General features: G+C 39.5%; 2 protein-coding genes across 10 annotated transcripts in view; both read left to right on the top strand.

Annotated features, from left to right (window-relative positions):
* Positions 1–5,913, top strand: part of MCF2L (MCF.2 cell line derived transforming sequence like) — a 363,789-nt gene extending 357,876 nt beyond the window's left edge. For all 9 annotated transcript variants that reach the window (XM_077482869.1, XM_077482867.1, XM_077482862.1 and 6 more), the window contains one exon: positions 34–5,913. In XM_077482869.1, coding sequence (XP_077338995.1) covers positions 34–128 — 95 coding nt within the window. In that variant the 3' untranslated portion in view covers positions 129–5,913. The remainder of the gene's footprint in view (positions 1–33) is intronic.
* An 8,326-nt stretch (positions 5,914–14,239) lies between these two features.
* Positions 14,240–18,738, top strand: part of F7 (coagulation factor VII) — a 41,536-nt gene continuing 37,037 nt past the window's right edge. The window contains exon 1 of the mRNA XM_077482861.1: positions 14,240–14,396. Coding sequence (XP_077338987.1) covers positions 14,327–14,396 — 70 coding nt within the window. The 5' untranslated portion in view covers positions 14,240–14,326. The remainder of the gene's footprint in view (positions 14,397–18,738) is intronic.

Below are 18,738 nucleotides of genomic sequence, written 5' to 3'. Positions count from 1 at the left end.
GGTGATAATACATCTTTGTTTTAATCGCTACAGAATCAGGAACAGCTTCCAGCACTTTAAGCACCTCGTCAAGTTGCAGTGAAAGCTGTAATGCCAGCAGCACCAGCTTTTCAGATATCAAGGGCTGAACTTCAACAAAATATGAATGCAGGAATGACCTGGTTGGCTAAGTCCAGACTGCAAAATGAATGGGAAGAACAGGGTGGAAAAATGCCTGGCGGAGGTCCAAGAGTGAAGATGATTACCTGTTCCACCAAATAGGCACAAAGTGCCTTGATGGCTCTCCTTACCCTGATCAGTTGCATGCGAACAATCAAAGCCAATGAATAGGGTAGTCAAGGAGAAATGATGTCACGTGCCAGAGTGAACCACATTTGAACTCTGCACTTTCTGTATTTGAAGTTCAGTTTACACAGCTAAAACCAGTGTTTACACCATCAACATTTCACTTTCTTGTGGTGAATATCCTCACCACTGCAGGACTATGTGTCTCAGTGTGACATCAAATATGGATGGTGCTTTTGCTCCACATTCCAAGACCGTGCACTTTCCACAAGTGCATCCAATTCTTCACATACAGGTGCAAAATTAATCTATAAAGGACTATTATACTTTGTACCTTTTTTTTTTTTGTTTTTTTACTGTGTTGTTTAAACCAGCTCAATGTTTTGTGACTCAATTTTTAAAAGAAAGAAAACACTGTCGGTTTTACATGGCGTGAGGATTTGATAAAAGATTATTTTTTCCATACTTCAGAAGCGAGCCTTTGTAACCGTAGAACATTTGATTTAGACTGAAGCGTCTTCGCTTGCATTGGCATTCGTGGAAAATAGCTACTCCAAAACATTAAATTGACCAGGTGTTTTCAGGATGCTTTGGGGAAAGCATAAACCATAACATACACTTATACTATTTAAAACACACTAGTAAAAATTGAAATTCTATAGCGCACTTTTATTTTTATTAGCAGAAGGAATATGAGGGAGAATAACATATTCCAGGCTCAGGAGATGTTTGGTTCAGCACTGTACTCCTCATAGTATAATTCTTCTTGTGCCCATACATGGAGTAAAATTTCCACACAAACCAAACAGCTTTATCCCAGATTGTCAGAATATTGATCATGATATTCATCCTCCTATATACATAGGTTGGAACGTTTCCAATGATTGTACTCTGGTACTGTGTGTAGAACATCAAAGCAAGGCTACCATACATTCACTGACTGTTCTGTGTTTACCAGGACTGAAAGCAGGATTACCCCCAAGGGTGGTGGATGGTAAAAATACCTCATGTATGGGTATAATAACATAACACTTATCTGATTTTTTTTTTTTTTTCATTGAGCATAAATGTAGCTCCCAATCTCTTATTCCCAGCTGGGCTGGTTTTCAGAATTGCAGTATATGCTTCTTTTTACATTATTTTCAAATTACTGTTTTTTTTTTAATCTGGACTTGGTTTTATTCTTTCTTTCTCATAGGGGCAAAATGTTATTTGGTCAAAAAGAGATGAATGATCACATCTGAATCATTTTGACAAGACATATTAAATTGTTGTTTTCCCTATTATAAGATGGCCTGAAAGTTGTCTCCCCAAGTCTGGTTCTCTCTTTCTAGCCCTAATCGCATTAAAAAAGTTTTGAGCATACAGAGCACCTTTTCACCTCTACCCTAAATAGGAGCACTCAAGTGACTAAAGCGCTGCTGTTTAAAGTGACTCAGTCAGCAAATTAAAAATAAAAGGATCCCCTCTAAAGAAACGAGTAATTAACTACTCATCTCACTGCTCATGCTACTGATTTTCTCTCTATGTCACTACAGGACATGGTAATGAGGTAGAGGCTGGTGGAAAGAAACACAGGACTTCAAAGGGGACCAGGTTTCCCACACAAGCTAAAGTGACACTAAACTTATTTTTTATTTTTTTTATATAATGAAATAAATGCAATATTTCTACATATTAGTAGACTATTCATACCTGCCATCTCTTTCCATCTATCAAGCTTTTTCTGCTGTTCTCAGACTTCCTGTTCTAGGGTGGCCACATTCGTTCTCTGTGTCCCCCTTGTGTATGTGAATGTAGCCACCCTTTCCTGCTCACCACCAAGATGGACTACACATCTACCTGTAGACACTTTCAGCTCTATTGGTATTGTAGCACACAGTACAGCATGTAACCAGAAATAATGGCACTGCTCACTCTACACTAGTAGTGGTGAGATACACCAGTGAAGGATAGGGTGTGTGCACAGGACAAAACAGAAGCTTTGTGAGAGACTTTTAAACAAGACATGAAAAGAAAGCCGAATCATGTTATGCTTGATACTTTAGAATGATTGATGTAAAATAAAATTGAGTTTAGTGTCACATTAAGTGTGCTTAGCGCTAAAAATTCTACAGCCAAAAATGGCCTTCAGAGAGAAAATGGCCCAGAAAATATTGTAAGATAGACTGCTCGCTTATTTCCATGGCCAGCTTTAATTATTCTGTAAAACAGACCATAAAAACATCTTTTGCAGTTCTTCACATGCCCAAGGGCAAAAGTGACAGTTCTGGCCAGCTTAAACATAAGCTGCCAATGATTGTGCAGTAAGCAAGAATACCAATTAGGAAATAATTTGATATCGAATGAGTAAATTGATGTAGTCATACAGTGACTGCTTGTCAGGAAAATGCAGTCGAGGTGTGACTACTACTTTTGCTTCCACAATGATTTCATGCAGTTTGGGCACCAACCATTTGAGACATTTATGACAGCATTGGTATTTGGCACTTTAATTTCTGATAACATTAGTGGTCATAATAATTTCAATGTTCCTATGTAGTATGTTTCTGTGCTAGATCTGATGCATACAACTTTCTAGAGTAGACTGGATCCTTATTATATATATATTTTTTTTTTTACTTGAAAGCATATTCATGATGTATGATTTTGGGGAGACTTTAGCAACTTTAGTAACAGCAACTTTAGCAACATCAACGTTGATGTACCCTTGAAAAGAATCAGAATGTTTGGGATGCCAAAAATAATTGATGTTAAAAATAAAAAATAAAATCGGCTGACCCCACATTAGTGACTCCCTAATAATACTGCAAATTGTCAACCTCCTAATATTATTTTCTTTTTGGCACTTAGATTATAACCGTTGTTTTTGTAAAATATCTTCTGCATTAGATATACAAGAACATTTTCATATAAAACTTTAAAAAAATGGGTTTAACAAGTTTCTATTAAATATAGACGTGTAAATCATTACGACCCCCCCATGTCTTTAGCCCTCGTTCACACTGAACGCTGGTTTTAAATCTCACGACTTCAGTTGAACACGCACAATTTCAAACCCACATTATAGTGCAAGTTTAGGGCAATGTGAAAGACATCTGTGTGGGTTCATGCACAGATGTCTATTGAAATCGCCCCCGAAGTCGCCAAAAGTAGTGTAGGAACTACTTTTGGAAATTGGTGCGGACCTGCACCAATTGGGACAGTGCCGTTGCCGGCAATAGGCTGCAATTTGACATGTCAAATTGTGCCGATGTGAACGGGGGATTAATGATGGAAAGATCAGCCAATGCTCGGGATGTCTATGCAGTGTTGTAGATCTAAGCGTTAACCCACTAAAAAGTGATCTTGGGTGACCAGGCCATTGGTCAGCATGGAATTTTAGGCAGCAATAGGAACAATGCAATGTTTGCATAGGTAGGGAATGGGGTTGCAGATCTCTGTCTAATATTTGAGAGGGAAAAAAAAGGTTTTGTTTTGGTAATCAAATTGTTTGAAGTTCTACTGCCATATGTTGCCTATGACAACATTCAGGTTTAAGGTAATTCTAGAGCATTTTCCAACAATTCCATGAAACAGGGTACACACTTCAGCTACTATGTATACTTTTAGTGTTGATCCCCTGATGTCTGAGCATAATGCAATTTATTTTTACATGCAGTTCAGTAATCTGCGAGACTTGAATCTAAACCTTTCATTTTTTTTTTTTATATAAAAATTGCAAGGTAAAGAGGTTTACCGATTAGCAATAGTTTTTGAGTTGTAGAGAAGCCAGCGATTACCTATGCCATTCATTTTGAAAAGTTTTAATTTAAAAAGTATATTCCAAGTAGGTTTGACCAAATACTAGAAAAAATAAATTGCTGAACCCAATGACAACTATATATGCTTATATTATAAAGGCAGAAAACATTGTGGCTGGATTACTAAAAGAATTGAAAACCTTCACACAATAAACTGCGACTGTTCACTTCGGTTATCCAAGCATACGAAAAGAAAATTTATGTACATATAAAATCTGCACGAGTGAAGTGAAAATTCACACAATTTATTTCTTGAACATCCACAACTTCTTTACTAAATCAGCCCAATTTTATCTGTAATTCTATTTTTATAAGAGTATGGAAGAGCATGCATTTTGACAGTTCTTCTATAAAAGAGAATGCATGCACAGAACCAATAAAATTGGTGTAAAGTATAAAACAGGATCTGTTAAATGAGTTGGGTGAACAATGCAGACATGAACAAACATATGCTCAAATACCCTTTAAATAACACAGGTTTCCACATTAAACAAAATGCAACATTAAAAATGCTTATACTCTAGTATATTCCTCAGCATTTAATACCCTTACCCGTCAAAAATTGTACCAAAAAGTTTTCATTTTTGATATGTTAAAAAAAAAAAAATCTTTATTGGGATCAATTTTTTTTAGATATAAACAATCGGACAACTCATAGGTGCTACAGTTTGTGTGACACTTGTTAAATATTAAGAGCAGGCTACCATTTCTGAATTTTTTTCAAGCCTGCATTTATGCCAGTAGATGCGTTGGCTAGTACCAAGCTAGTTAGCGCAGACGTTTCCTAACTGAGAATTTGCAATACTTCTGTATATATTTATATTAAAAAAGATGCCTTGTGCTAGTGCTAACATTAGAGATAAGCTTTCTGCACAAAGTTCATGGCATGCATACCTGCATAGTTAGTAAGCAATGTCCTTCCATTGTATTGCAGCAGCTCATTAGCTTTTTCTAATTGTGCAGGACATACAGTTGTGGGCTATTGCTTGCTTTGGCTGCTGTGATGTTATTCTAGTCTTTTTGGCCAAGCTTGCTTAGCATAAGCAGGAAGATGGAAGATATCTCAAACTGTGCAGCTACGTCCCAATTTCAAGAAAAGGTCACTTGGCACAATGAGTTTAAAAATCTGTTGTGCATTCGGGGCAAAGTGCTTGTGTATTTTCCCCATCAGCCTTATTATCCTGGATCAAATTTTTTAAAAGAAGTTCAAAACAAAAAGGAAATGGGTATAACATGTGCAGAATTCAGCAAAGATAGAGTCAAATGTGATCTCCTAAAGGACCACACTTATTTTTTCTGTGTTGCAAAATATAGTAGCCTTTCTCTATTTCAGTTAGTTTGCCGTTTCATTGGTGATAAGTTGGCACCGCTATAGCATGATTGATAAAAGGGAATTGGGATCACGGGACAATCTGTTACCCCTCTGACACAATACACCATTACTAGGGTGACTGTGTTATATAGAGATGTTTATTCAGTGGTGATACCGCAATTTGCACAGACGTGGGCTTCTCTACTATATTGTAAGTTATTTGTAAATACTTTGTACAATATTTGACTGTTATTGAAGAATAATGTGTAGACATTTGTGGTAAACCTTATTTTTCTCATGGGAATTTGTCACTATTTGCCTGTGATTTATAAGTACTTGTCACTGCACTTTACAGGAAACATCTCATCTGTTTATTTTTCTGCCATTGATGTAAATTTTAGTACAGAATGTGAAATACTGTATGTATGAAGATTTCCTGGAAACATTTCAGCAACACTTATTGTATTTCCCTGCTGTATGTCTTTATAAAAAAAAAAAAATACTAATTTTAAATTGTGTTTTGTGGTCTCTTTTTGCAAAATCTGAGAAGAAAGCTGATGCACAGAAATTTTACAGGAGTGGTCATCAACCCTGTCCTCGGGGCCCACAAACAGGCCAGGTTTGCAAGATAACTGAAATACATCACAGGTGATATAATTTGCTGCTCAGTGATTGCAGTATTCTAGTCTGCATCCCCCCAAGGTAATACATAAAACCTGGCCTGTTAGTGGGCCCTGAGGACATCGTCGATGACCACTGTTTTAGAGGAGCTTCATTCCAAACTCCCGTCATAAAGGAACAAGAGTACGTCATTCTAATATTATAATATATTTTGGATAGGGTAATTGAGGGGTATAAACAGTCAATTTATTTTTCTATTTTTTTATTTTTATTTTTTTTATCGGAGTTCACCTGGAGAGATTTCCCTTCGCATCCTGTCCCGTAGTCAATATAGGAAATGAGAGGAAATCCCCCAATAGTAAAGGAATCCCTGGTTGTCACCAGAACTAGTGTCCCTATTAGAAGATTTCCCCTCTATCCCTGTTCTGATCGCAAACTCAAAATGTGGGATTCTCTTTTTAATTTTTACTCTGTGAAGATGGTAAATGGAACAAGTAGAGTGAATCTTCCTAACAGAGGCACAGAAAGCAATACAAATCTAACAGGTGTTCTAATCCCTTTCCAGCCCCTTTAACTTTAACCCCTTCCTGCCCACCTAGCATTCCTTTAAATGGGCTGTTTTTCCCAGGGGGTGGGAAGATCTGCCTAATCATGTGACCACTGTGATTGGCTGTTACGGTGGTCACAAGATCAAGAGTTCGTCCCGCCTTGTTTCCGATCATTAGTAAAGGCTGAGATCATTCTTTGGCAGCTCAGTCTCTGTGCTGGGAGCACACAATGAACGTGCTCTCAGCACAGAAACCTATGCCACCCATAGACTCATATGAGTGACATGAGGTAATTAAAGCTCACCCTGTTCACCTCTTCACCTCTGCACATATGCATTATGCGGGCAGCAAGAGGTTAACTATCAAAATTCTAAATAACCATATCTGGTATTCTGGTGCCTCAAGAACCATGGCTCCATTTGCTAAATTTCTCTGGCAGAAGTCTATAAGGAAACCAACACACTCAAGACTGTTGATTGATCCTTGGGTCCCCCGCATTCTTCACTGGTTCTTCCGCCTGACTTCCAGGTCAGAATGAGCAAACCACTATACAATGATTGGGATTCAGAAGTCTGAAACTCTCTAAATCAAGCATCACTAAATGGCAGACTTCTGTCCGAATCCGGACTGCAACTTCACCAAATAGTTGCCTGAATGTCCTCTCCCTCACGCCGACTCGCCTGCCTGCCACTATCATCCTTAAAGCGGTAGTGAACCGCTAAAGTAAAAAAAAAAAAAACCTGCAAGACAATGGCATAATGTGCTAGTATGCAAAACAAAGTCCCCCCCTTCGTCATGGCTTAGGTTTGATCAAAAGGAAAGCCAGAATGCTTTTTGAGGTAGCATGCTGTCTGATTTATATTCAGAGATACCGTATAAATTTACTGTACAGAGCAACAAGCAAGAGAAAGGAGACCAGGCTATGTGTTTTTTTGAATTGTAGTGAGTCTTTTGACCCCATGTACATTGGGCATTTAGCTGTGGATGGAAGACACAGGTGATCCATTCAGCTCTGCTGCTGTGGCTGGACAGTGACTTCCCTAGGTACTGTACTACAATTGCCATTATGTTAGAACATACCTGCCAGCTAGAATACAGAGAGCAGTAAATGACCATCAAGTCTGTCTTGTCCATAATTCTATCCAAAATTATAAACACATTTTTTTGGTCGGTTTAACTTCTCCATTCTAATAGTAATTATTTTGACATTAAATAAGAACTGGTTCCATTCTCCAACTGTATGGGAAGAGATAAAATGGCTGCTCCTGTGATGTGAGGTGGGCCAGCATTGAGCCGCCTTAGCAAAGTGCATGGATCTGCAACAGAGTAAAAGCCTCTATTGATTTTTGTTTGTATTCTTTATCCTTGGCTTTTTACCATACAATTTTTTTTTTATTTGACTGGGTTCTGTGAAAGTGGCTTCCCCTAGCATTTATTTTCTTTCTGTTACATGAATGTAGGCTTACCACCTAAATTAACTGCTTCCTAGAGGTTATGTGCCATGCATTCCAGTATAATACAGGCATATATGGCATACTGGAAAGAATGGCATACATACAGTGCCTTGAAAATGTATTCAAACCCCTTGAAATGTTCCACATTTGTCATGTTACAACCAAGAATGTATGTATTTTATTGGGATTTTATGTGAAAGACCAACACAAAGTGGCACATAATTTTGAAGTGGAAGGAAAATGATAAATGGTTTTCAATTTTTTTTACAAATAAATATATAAAGTGTGGCGTGTATTTGTATTCAGCCCCCTTTACTCTGATACCCCTAACTAAAATCTAGTGGAACCAATTGCCGTCAAAAGTCGCCTAATTAATAAATAGAGTCCGCCTGTGTGTAATTTAATCTCGGTATAAATACAGCTGTTTTCTGAAGTCCTCTGAGGTTTGTTGGAGAACCTTAGTGAACAAATGGCATCACAAAGGCCAAGGAACACACCAGACAGGTCAGGGATAAAGTTATGGAGAAGTTTAAAGTAGGATTAGGTTATAAAAAAAATATATAATAATATCCCAAGCTTTAAACATCTCACGGGGCACTGTTCAATCCATCATCCAAAAATTTTGGAAAGAGTATGGTACAATTGCATACCTACCAAGACATGGCCATCCACCTAAACTGACAGGCCGGGCAAGGAGAGCATTAATCAGAGAAGCAGCCAAGATGCCCATGATAACTCTGGAGAAGCTGCAGAGATCTACAGCACAGGTGGGAGAATCCGTCCACAGGACAACTATTAGTCGTGCACTCCAACAAATCTGGTCTTTATGAAAGAGTGTCAAGAAGAAAGCCATAGTTGAAAGAAAGCCATAAGAAGTCCCGTAAGCAGTTTGCGAGAAGTCATGTGGGGGACACAGCAAACACGTGGAAGAAGGTGGAAATCATAATATAAGAGCGCTACCCAATGCTAACACATCATTACCACAGTGCAATAAATAATAATCTATAACCATAACTAAACTCCATAAAATGTTCATAAATTTCATAATCTTTCAGTGCAGCTTTAAATTTTCAATTGTGCAATATAAAGTGGCGAGTGCTCCCCTCTGTGTGCCCTCTCACTCACCAGATATATCTATGACTCCTGTGACAGAAGTCACAAGCGCTTGTAAGGATGGCTGGGCTCTGTTGTCCCATGGGCTGTGTCTCAAGCTGTAGCGTTAGTTTTTCTCAGTATACTGTCATGGGATGTAAATGAATGGCAGAAAAAGCAATATAGCATAATTCCGTTTAATAATCATAAAAAAAAACTATCCACTCACATGTTAAAAATGCTGAATAAAGTGTTAAAACCCAGCCGGAAATGGCGTCACCACCCACGGTCAACTAACACGTTTCGTCCCTCCCACAAGACGTTATCAAAGAATATCCCCAGGTGGTGTTGTATCTGTATAAACATAGCACTAAAAAAAAGTCCTATTTATATATTTTAGCAGCACTCTTCACTTGTATCCAAATGAAACTGAATTCTCATCTAAGTTCGAACCACATGACAATATAGAAACGAGGTAGTGGTAATATAAGATCCTTGTTGCGACTGTGAGAAAGCTTACACCAAAGTTCACCACGTTTGGCTTGAAATTCCCCTGCCAGACTCATACACCTTAACAGCCATTCAGTGTCCTCCACCCCTCTCTGCCAATCCCTCCACTGGCTTCCACTCACCTAATGAATAAAATTCAAAGTACTAACAATAATTTACAAAGCCATCCACAACTGCCCCCAGCTACATCACTAACCTAGTTCCAAAATACCAACCTCTCTAGCTCCCTTGTCACCTCCTCCCATGCTTGCCTCCAGGATTTCTCCAGAGCTTCTCCCATCCTTTGGAACTCCCTACCCCAATCTGTCCGACTATCCCCTAATCTATCCATCTTTAGGCGATCCCTGAAAACCCTTCTCTTTAAAGAAGCCTGTCCTGCTTCTAACTAACACTGTTTTACTTCCTCCATCACCTCATCCCCCCACAGCTATTACCTTTTGTATCAATTGATCCTTCCTTTTTAGATTGTAAGCTCTAATGAGCAGGGCCCTCTGATTCCAAATGTAATGTAGCTGTAATGTCTGCCCTCATGTTATAAAGTGCTGCGCAAACTGTTGGCACTATATATAACCTGTATAATAATAATAATGGTGGTATCAGCATCATTTTGTAGGGATGATTTTCTTCAGCAGGGACAGGGAAGCTGGTCAGAGTTAATGGAAAGATGAATGGAGCCAAATACAGAGCAATCTTAGAAGAAAACCTATTAAAGTCTGCAAAATACCTGAAACGGGCGGAGGTTCACCTTCCAGCAAGACAACGACCTTTAACATACAGCCAGAGCTACAAGGGAATGGTTTAGATCAAAGCATATTCATGCGTTAAAAGGGCCAGTCAAAGACCTAAATCCAATTGAGAATCTGTGGCAAGGCTTGAAAATTTCTGTTTACAGATCCTCTCTATCCAATCTGACAGAGCTTGAGCTATTTTGCAAAGAAGAATGGGCAAAAATGTCACTCTCTAGATGTGCAAAGCTGGTAGAGACATCCCCAAAAAAACATGCAGCTGTAATTGCAGTGAAAGGTGGTTCTACAAAGTATTGACTCATTGGGGCTGAATACAAATGCATGCCACACTTCTCACATATGTATTTGTAAAAGATTTTGAAAACCATTTATCATTTTCCTTCCACTTCAAAAAAATGTGTCACTTTGTGTTGGTCTATCACATAAAATCCCAATAAAAAATACATTTATGTTTTTGGTTGTAACATGGGAAATGTTGAAAATTTCAAGGGGTATGAATACTTTTTCAAGGCAATGTACATGGTGATTCCAGCAGTCAGTTTGTCTGTTGACCCACATAGCATCAAACTGGCATGTAAAATCAGAAAAAAGTGGATGTGCTAAATAGAAACAGCAAAATCAGGAAGTGTAAAAAGGGCAAAAAGAAAAAGCAAAAAAGTAAATATAACTGTGAATTTATGTCAAAAATGCTGTGTGAATGTACCCTCATGAGTCCCTAATTTGGTCTCCAAAAAGCAGCACAGATAGCCCAGCTAGAAATCACTATAGTTCCAGTCCAACTCCACATTGGGTTGACATGGAAGCCTTGTCATGCTCCAGGGGTTTGATTGCAGTTATGATGTCGATTCCTAGCAGGTTGCATTCCCCCTATGGCCTATGCTTTCTTTCTCACTATCAATATGGGACAGGCATTGGATGAGGAAGAAACTGTTTGCCACATACTCCTTTATCTCCCCTGTTAAATAATCCTGAGTTCATATTGTGACTCTCCCCATAGCTTGTTCGATGGTGGGAGAATAAGGGCTTGCTGCGCATAGGAGACTTCCTTTACTGAAGATCAACCCTGGACTATTATAAATCCACATTACAACTACCTTTCTCAAATTATTTTGATGGAACCAAATCATTTCATACTTGAAGGACCAACTTAACAAGACTCCTGGACCTCTATCATTGTCCTTCTGTGAAAGCTCTTGTAAAACGAGGAACCCAGTAAAAGGCCATATCACTATTGTATATAGCTATCTGAATGACCCTGCACGCAAGCTCCCCTATGTAGAACACTGCAAAAAAGATATATTGAATAATAACCAGTGCTTTGCATAAATGGGAATAGCAGGTTTGAACAGCTGTACTATACTCCATATTAAGGTGTAATGAAGTCTATTTTTACTCTATGAACAGTGCTAACCTGTATACTACATTACATCTATGTGCAAATATTACTAATAAATGCAAACAAAATGTATTTAAAAATTATCCACAGTAAATACAAAATTAAAATTTTCCAAAACAAAGTGCCAATGTTAGTGTTAGAATATTCCACAATAAAGGTCAAAATTAGACTCTATAAATTCACAGTCATCAGAAGAAAAGTGCCAGCATGCTGGATTCACACCTATGCATTTTTGTGCTTTTTGCATCTTTCCTATGGAAGACGTTCTATAGTGCAAATCTGCAAAATGCAAAAAGCACAAAAAATTCATAGGTGTGAATCCAGCCTTAGGCCTGGTTCACACCTATGCATTTTTTGTGCATTTTCAGTTTTTCAGAAACATACTACACTCCATTTAACTTGGTTTCATATGGGTCATGTTCACATCTGTGCATTTTATGGAAAGGGCCAGTGACTTTTTTTGGTTACATAGACTTCAATGGATAGAAAATGTGTATTGAAAAAACACAAAATGCACTTGAAATATGCAAACTGCAACCTGCATAGGTGTAAATAAGGCCTAAGGCTGGAGTCACACCTATGCATTTTTAGTGCTTTGTGCATTTTGCAGTATTGCACTACAGAACATGTTCCATAGGAAACCATGTTAAATGGACTGTAGTGCAAATCTGCAAAATGCAAAAATCACTAAAAATGCACAGGTATGAATCCAGCCTAAAACTATGAAACATGTTGTCCACTAAATTAAGTTGTAACAGCACGCTGGCATTTTTCTTATGATGACTGTTATGATGACTGTGGAATTTATAGTCTATCAATCAACACAGCCTTGATGGAATCTAACCATAAGGTGCCATTGTGATGGTGTATGGTTCCATGAAGGATTGCTAAAATGAATTTGCAAGCCTCCTCCTGGTGTTTTAGGCTGGATTCACACCTATGCATTTTTAGTGCTTTTTGCATTTTGCAGATTTGTACTACAGAACGTGTTCCATAGGAAACAGTGTTAAATGGACTGTAGTGCAAAATCTGCAAAATGTAAAAAGCACTAAAAATGCATAGGTGTGAATCCAGCCTTAGACACTGTGGTCAGGAAGGCACGTGTTTGGTGGCAGTAACCAGGTTTTGGATTAAAGTGTTTAATTGTATCCGTTCAGTTACAGACATGAATCTTGTTTGTTGGAAGCAGTCAGTAACGTTTGACTGTGTCAAACAAAAATTAAAGTGGATCATGATTAACTATAATATGACCTGCACCCTCCATAACAATCAAGCTAAATTTGATAAAACACGGCAACCCTGGATACAATATTTGTGTACGGATGCATGAGGTCTGGGGTGGCACGGCCCTGATTGCCGTCAACTTTCCCTCCCCCTCTATCTTTTTTCTCTTTTCTTCTCTCTTATCTTTCTGGTTTACCTTCTGTATTGACCAGATTTTAAGAACCCTAGTGATATGGTTCGGGACCACTTGAAGAGTCCTACATACATATTACACAGTGCCTGTCTTTTATGGTGGTTCACGCGTACACACAATCGGAATTCCGGCTAGAAAAAGACAGATGAGAGCTTTTCATCAGAAAATGCGACCGTGTGTATGCTCCATTGGAATTTAGCTGTCCGAATTTCCGCCAGCCAAAAATTGATAGTTCTCAATTTTCCAGACGGAAAAACTTTCTATCAGTAATTCCGATCGTGTGTATGCATTTCCGACACGCCAAAAATCACGCATGCTCAGATTCAACTACGAGACAGAAGCTATTGGCTACTGGCTATTGAACTTCCTTTTTCTAGTCCCGTTGTACGTGTTGTACGTCACCCGTTCTAAACGATCGGAATTTGATGTGACCGTGTGTAGGCAAGACAGCTTGAGCCGAATTCCGTCAGAATTCCGTTGGGAAAACCATCAGAGCTTTTTCCGACAAGAATTCCGATCGTGTGTACGCGGCATTACAGTCTCATCTGGACAAGAAACCTGGCCTGTTTGTGCATCCTCTATCATTTGTATGTATACATACTGTCTCTTTGATACTACTAATGTAGGGAGATCCCTCATCATAGGTCAATGTGTAATTTGACTAAGTTTGTTTCATATCTTTGATATGTTTTCTCTCTTTATGTGCCTTTTTAACAGTGTTTTATGTTTACATACTTGTTATGGTTTTGTACTATGACAAGAAAACCGGTAAACCAATTGGAATGAAATATACCCTCACAATTTAGTGGACCCGACTAACAAAATATACAAATGCTAGGACATTGAAAAGAGTGAATGAAGCTCAACATTTCTGCACAAAGGTTATAGGCTATCTACACAAAAACTAGAGATGAGATAGTCCACCCCACGCCAGTGACACCTAGAGATCCTCCTGCCAGCCATTGTAGTGAAATTGAGAACATCTGTAGCAAGTCAGGACCTGCAGGGAAAAACACACCAACAGCTGTCCTTGTTATTCTATCCCCTCCTCCATCTATTTCCTAATATTTGAACAATGGACTTTGTACTTGCAATGTTCTACTGAAAACAGAGAGTTCCAGGAGAGGAAAGCCTTCCCCAACATGGGGCTAGGGCACAGAGAAACCCTGTTCTGCTTTATTTTCATCTTAACACCTCTCCTAACATTTGCAGGTAAGGAATAAAATGTGGTAAATGTTATTTAATCAATTAAATACAAGGATTTTGATATGTTATTTGATAAAAAATGGTACTACATTTAACAGTGTTTTTACATGTTGGTATATGGTGGCATATGTAGCTGGGAAAAAAAACTGTTTATTATCATACAAATAATTTCACATAAATAAAATCGGCTGAGAAAAGTCAAACCTGACATCCACCATTTAAACATTTCTATATACAAAAAGTATATGTGCAGTTTAAATGTAGAAATACTTGTAATATCTCATCTCATAGTCATCGTTCAGTTCCAACTGTTGTCCCTGAAAGAGGACCTTTAAAGATGGCACGAGACAGTCCAGAGTGTTACAGATCTACTAATGTAAAATTGATGGTGTTGTTTTCATCGTAAACACAACTTACGAGAAAGGTAGATTTCTCTATGCAATACATGTGTACTACAGAACATATCTTGAGTTACTATAACCAGTGGCATCGCTAGGGGGTGGCTTTTGGAGCTATAGCCCCGAATCTGGGGCCCATAGCCCGAGTCTCTGTGGGGGGACTCCAAGGAGAGGGGAGGCTGTCTGGGGACCCTGATGTAAGTGGGGGGCTCTCTGGGGACCCTGATGCAAGATGGAGGCTCTCTGGGGACCCTTATTTTAAGGGGGAGGCTCTCTGGGACCCTGATTTAAGGGTGAGGCTCTCTGGGGACCTTATAGTAAGGGGGGCTCTCTGGGAACCCTGATGTATGTGGGAGGCTCTCTGGGGACTCTGATGTAAGGAGGAGGCTCTCTGGGGACCCTGGTTTAAGGGGGGCTCTCTAGGGACCCTGATGTAAGGGGGGGGCTCTCTGGGGACCCTCATGTAAGAAGGGGCTCTCTGGGGACCCTGATGTAAGTGGAGGACCCTCTGGGGATATACACACACATATATTACTGTATATATATGTGTATGTCCGCCCAAGCGTATGACTTTCTTTACTATGCTGCTATGCGTTCTAGCCCCAGATCTTTTGTAGACCTAGAAATGCCCCTGCTTATCACATGGTTTGGTGAACTTCATATAATGTATATTTTCATGATAGTACTTAATACATAGCTATGTAAGTTCTCGCTTCCTTGGCTATCTTTATGTTAGACTGTGCAAACTACCTTGCTGATAAAATCATTTACATAAGTCAAGTACGTTTTTTTGGGCACAATCATTGTGCAGCACTACAAAGCTGAAAGCAAAGAATGTATATGTGATAAGTATGGCTTCCCCATAAATATATATAATGTCAAACTAGCATAGGAACAAGGCTTTTAAAGCATAACTTGTTTATAAGCTGCGGACTCTGTCCCACTTTTGCAGTTCTTTTTTCAAACCATGTGTCCTCTGCCTATACCACTGTGTTTCAGTAGCTAGGTTCCTGAAATTCACTGAGACAAAACAATGAGTAATGAATCTAACATGATGCAAATCTTCCATTGCCCACCATTGTTTCCCTATGTGATCCGATCCGTAGCTAAATGAAGGAAAACTATGAAGTTCTGTGATATTCACTGGGAAGGTTTATGAGTCACTGCAGCTTTCCTGTATGTAGAAGAACTGCTGACATTAGATACAGTGCATTCGGAAAGTATTCACAGCACTTCACTTTTTCCACATTTTGTTATGTTACAGCCTCAAAATTACAGCACTCAAAATTGAGCTCAGGTGCATCCTGTTTCCACTGATCATCCTTAAGATGTTTCTACAATTTGATTGTAGTCCACCTGTGGTAAATTCAGTTGATTGGACATGATTTGGAAAGGCACACACTTGTCTATATAAGGTCCCACACTTAACAGTGCATGTCAGAGCAAAAACCAAGCCATGAAGTCCAAAGAATTGTCTGTAGACCTCCAAGAGAAGATTGTATCGAGGCACAGATCTAAGGAAAAGTACAGAAAAATTTCTGTAGCATTGAACGTTTTAAATGAGCACAGTGACCTCCATCATCAGTAAGTGAAGGAAGTTTAGAACCACTCTTCTTAGAGCGGGCCACCTGGCCAAACTGAACGATCGGGGGAGAAGGGTCTTAATCAGGGAGGTGACAAAGTACCTGATGGTCACCCTGACAGAGATACAGTGTTTCTCTGTGGAGAGAGGAAAACCTTCCTGAAGAACAACCATCTCTGCAGCACTCCACCAATCAGGCCTGAATGGTAGAGTGGACAGATGGAAGCCATGCCTCCATAAAGGCACATGACAGCCCGCCTGGAGTATGCCAAAAGTCACTTGAAGTACTCATGCGGGGGCGCACGTGCGTGGGAAGCTCCGTGAGTCCGGTCGCGGAGAGGAAGAACGGGGAGATGCCGATGTAAACAGCATCTCCCTATTCAGCCTAGCAACAAGTGACACTGATCTCTGCTCCCTGTGATTGAAGCAGAGATCAGTGATCTGTAAAACATAGCCACGCCCCCCACAGTTAGCAACACGCCCCTAGGACACACTTAACACCTACACTGCCACCTAGTTGTTAACCCTTTCACAAAAATGCCATAAAACTATCCCCTATTTTGTAAACGCTATAACTTTTGCGCAAACCAATCAATAATCACTTAATGAGTTTTTTTTTTTTACCAAAAATATGTGGAAGATAGGGATGAGCCGAACACCCCCCCGGTTCGGTTCGCACCAGAACTTTCGAACGGACCCCAAATTCGTACGAACGCTAGAACCCCATTGAAGTCTATTTGACTCAAACGTTCGAAATTAAAAGTGCTAATTTTAACGGCTAATATGCAAGATACTGTCCTAAAAAGGGTTTGGGGACCTGGCTCCTGCCCCAGGGGACATGGGTCAATGCAAAAAAAAGTTTTAAAAACTGCCGTTTTGGCGGGAGCACTAATTTTAATGACGATTAAAGTGGGAAAAAAAGTGAAATATTCCTTTAAATATGGTGCCTGGGGGGTGTCTGTAGTATGCCTGTGAAGTGTCACGTGTTTCCCGTGTTTAGAACAGTCCCTGCACAAAATGACATTTAACGGAAATAACGTCATTTAAAGCTGCTTGCAGTTTTAATGTTATATCTGGTTCCTGCAATATGGTTGAAAATCATTGAGAAATATGGCATGGGTAGCCCTCCCTGCCCATTACCAGCCCCTTTGGGTCTTGTACGCATATTAAGGGGAACCCCGTACCCATATTAAAAAAAGGAAATGCGTGTGGCCCCCAGGCCCTATATACTCAGAACAGCAGTATACAGGCGGTGCAAACAAGACAGGGACTGTGTAGGTTTGTTGTGTCTGTTTGTAATTTTCAACTGGTACATTTTTAAAGTGTAGCTCCAGTCAAAAAAAAAATGTTAAGCTTTTTGGAAAACATAGGGAAGGGTTATCACCCCTGTATAATTTGTTTTGTCGTCCATCTTTTTTCATCTCACTTGCTGTTGTCTCCTTCCGTTTGCAAGTAGGAGATGTTTGTCAGTTGGATGTTTGAAAGTAGGGGCCTGCCCTATATGCTCTGCAGAAATGGCAGAACAAGGTGTTTGTTTTGCCACAACATTGTAAGCCCTCAAAGTGACTCTTGGTGGGCGCTGGAGCGCCCTGCTGTGAACGATTATATCAAGAATTGTAATTACATGCCATTGTTGAACAGTGGTAGAAAAATTGACCTTTGGTGGGTGTGGTGCTGGTGCCAAAACACTATAAGTCCTCACCGTTACTCTGGGTGGGCACAGGAACGGGCCCTCTTGTGAAATATTATATCAAGAATTGTAATTACATGTCCTTGTTAAACAGGGGCAGAAAAAGTTTTATTGCAGGAATTAGCCCTGCTGCAAAGCATTGCATCAAAAATTGTAATTAAATGCCCCTGTTAAACAGGGGCAGAAAAATTGGGCCTTAGGCACTGGAGCTGGTGCCACGACACTGCAACCTCTCCCATATACTCTTGTTTTATTGCAGGAATTAGCCCTGCTGCAAAGCATTGCATCAAAAATTGTACTTAAACGCCCCTGTTAAACAGGGGCAGAAAAATTGGGCCTTAGGCACTGGTGCTGGTGCCACGACACTGCAACCTCTCCCATATACTCTTGTTTTATTACAGGAATTAGCCCTGCTGCAAAGCATTGCATCAAAAATTGTACTTAAACGCCCCTGTTAAACAGGGGCAGAAAAATTGGGCTGATGGCATCACCCAGAAACAGAAATGTTCTTCCAACATATCATCGGAGGAGGAAGAGGATAGACAATCAACATAACAGGACAGTCACTCAGCATCAGCATAGGCAGTCTTGAAGGGATGTGATATTTCAAAAAAAATTATTCGGTTACATCAGCTTCAGGTGCTTGGTAGCTATGGGTGATCCAAGATTGATTCATCT

This window comes from Lithobates pipiens, unplaced genomic scaffold, assembly GCF_037356315.1.
Source record: "Lithobates pipiens isolate NorthernLeopardFrog02 unplaced genomic scaffold, aLitPip1_a1.2 Scaffold_16, whole genome shotgun sequence".
Lineage (NCBI taxonomy): Eukaryota > Metazoa > Chordata > Amphibia > Anura > Ranidae > Lithobates > Lithobates pipiens.
Note: the sequence above shows the minus strand (reverse complement) of the source record. Positions and strands in the feature narration are given on the sequence as shown.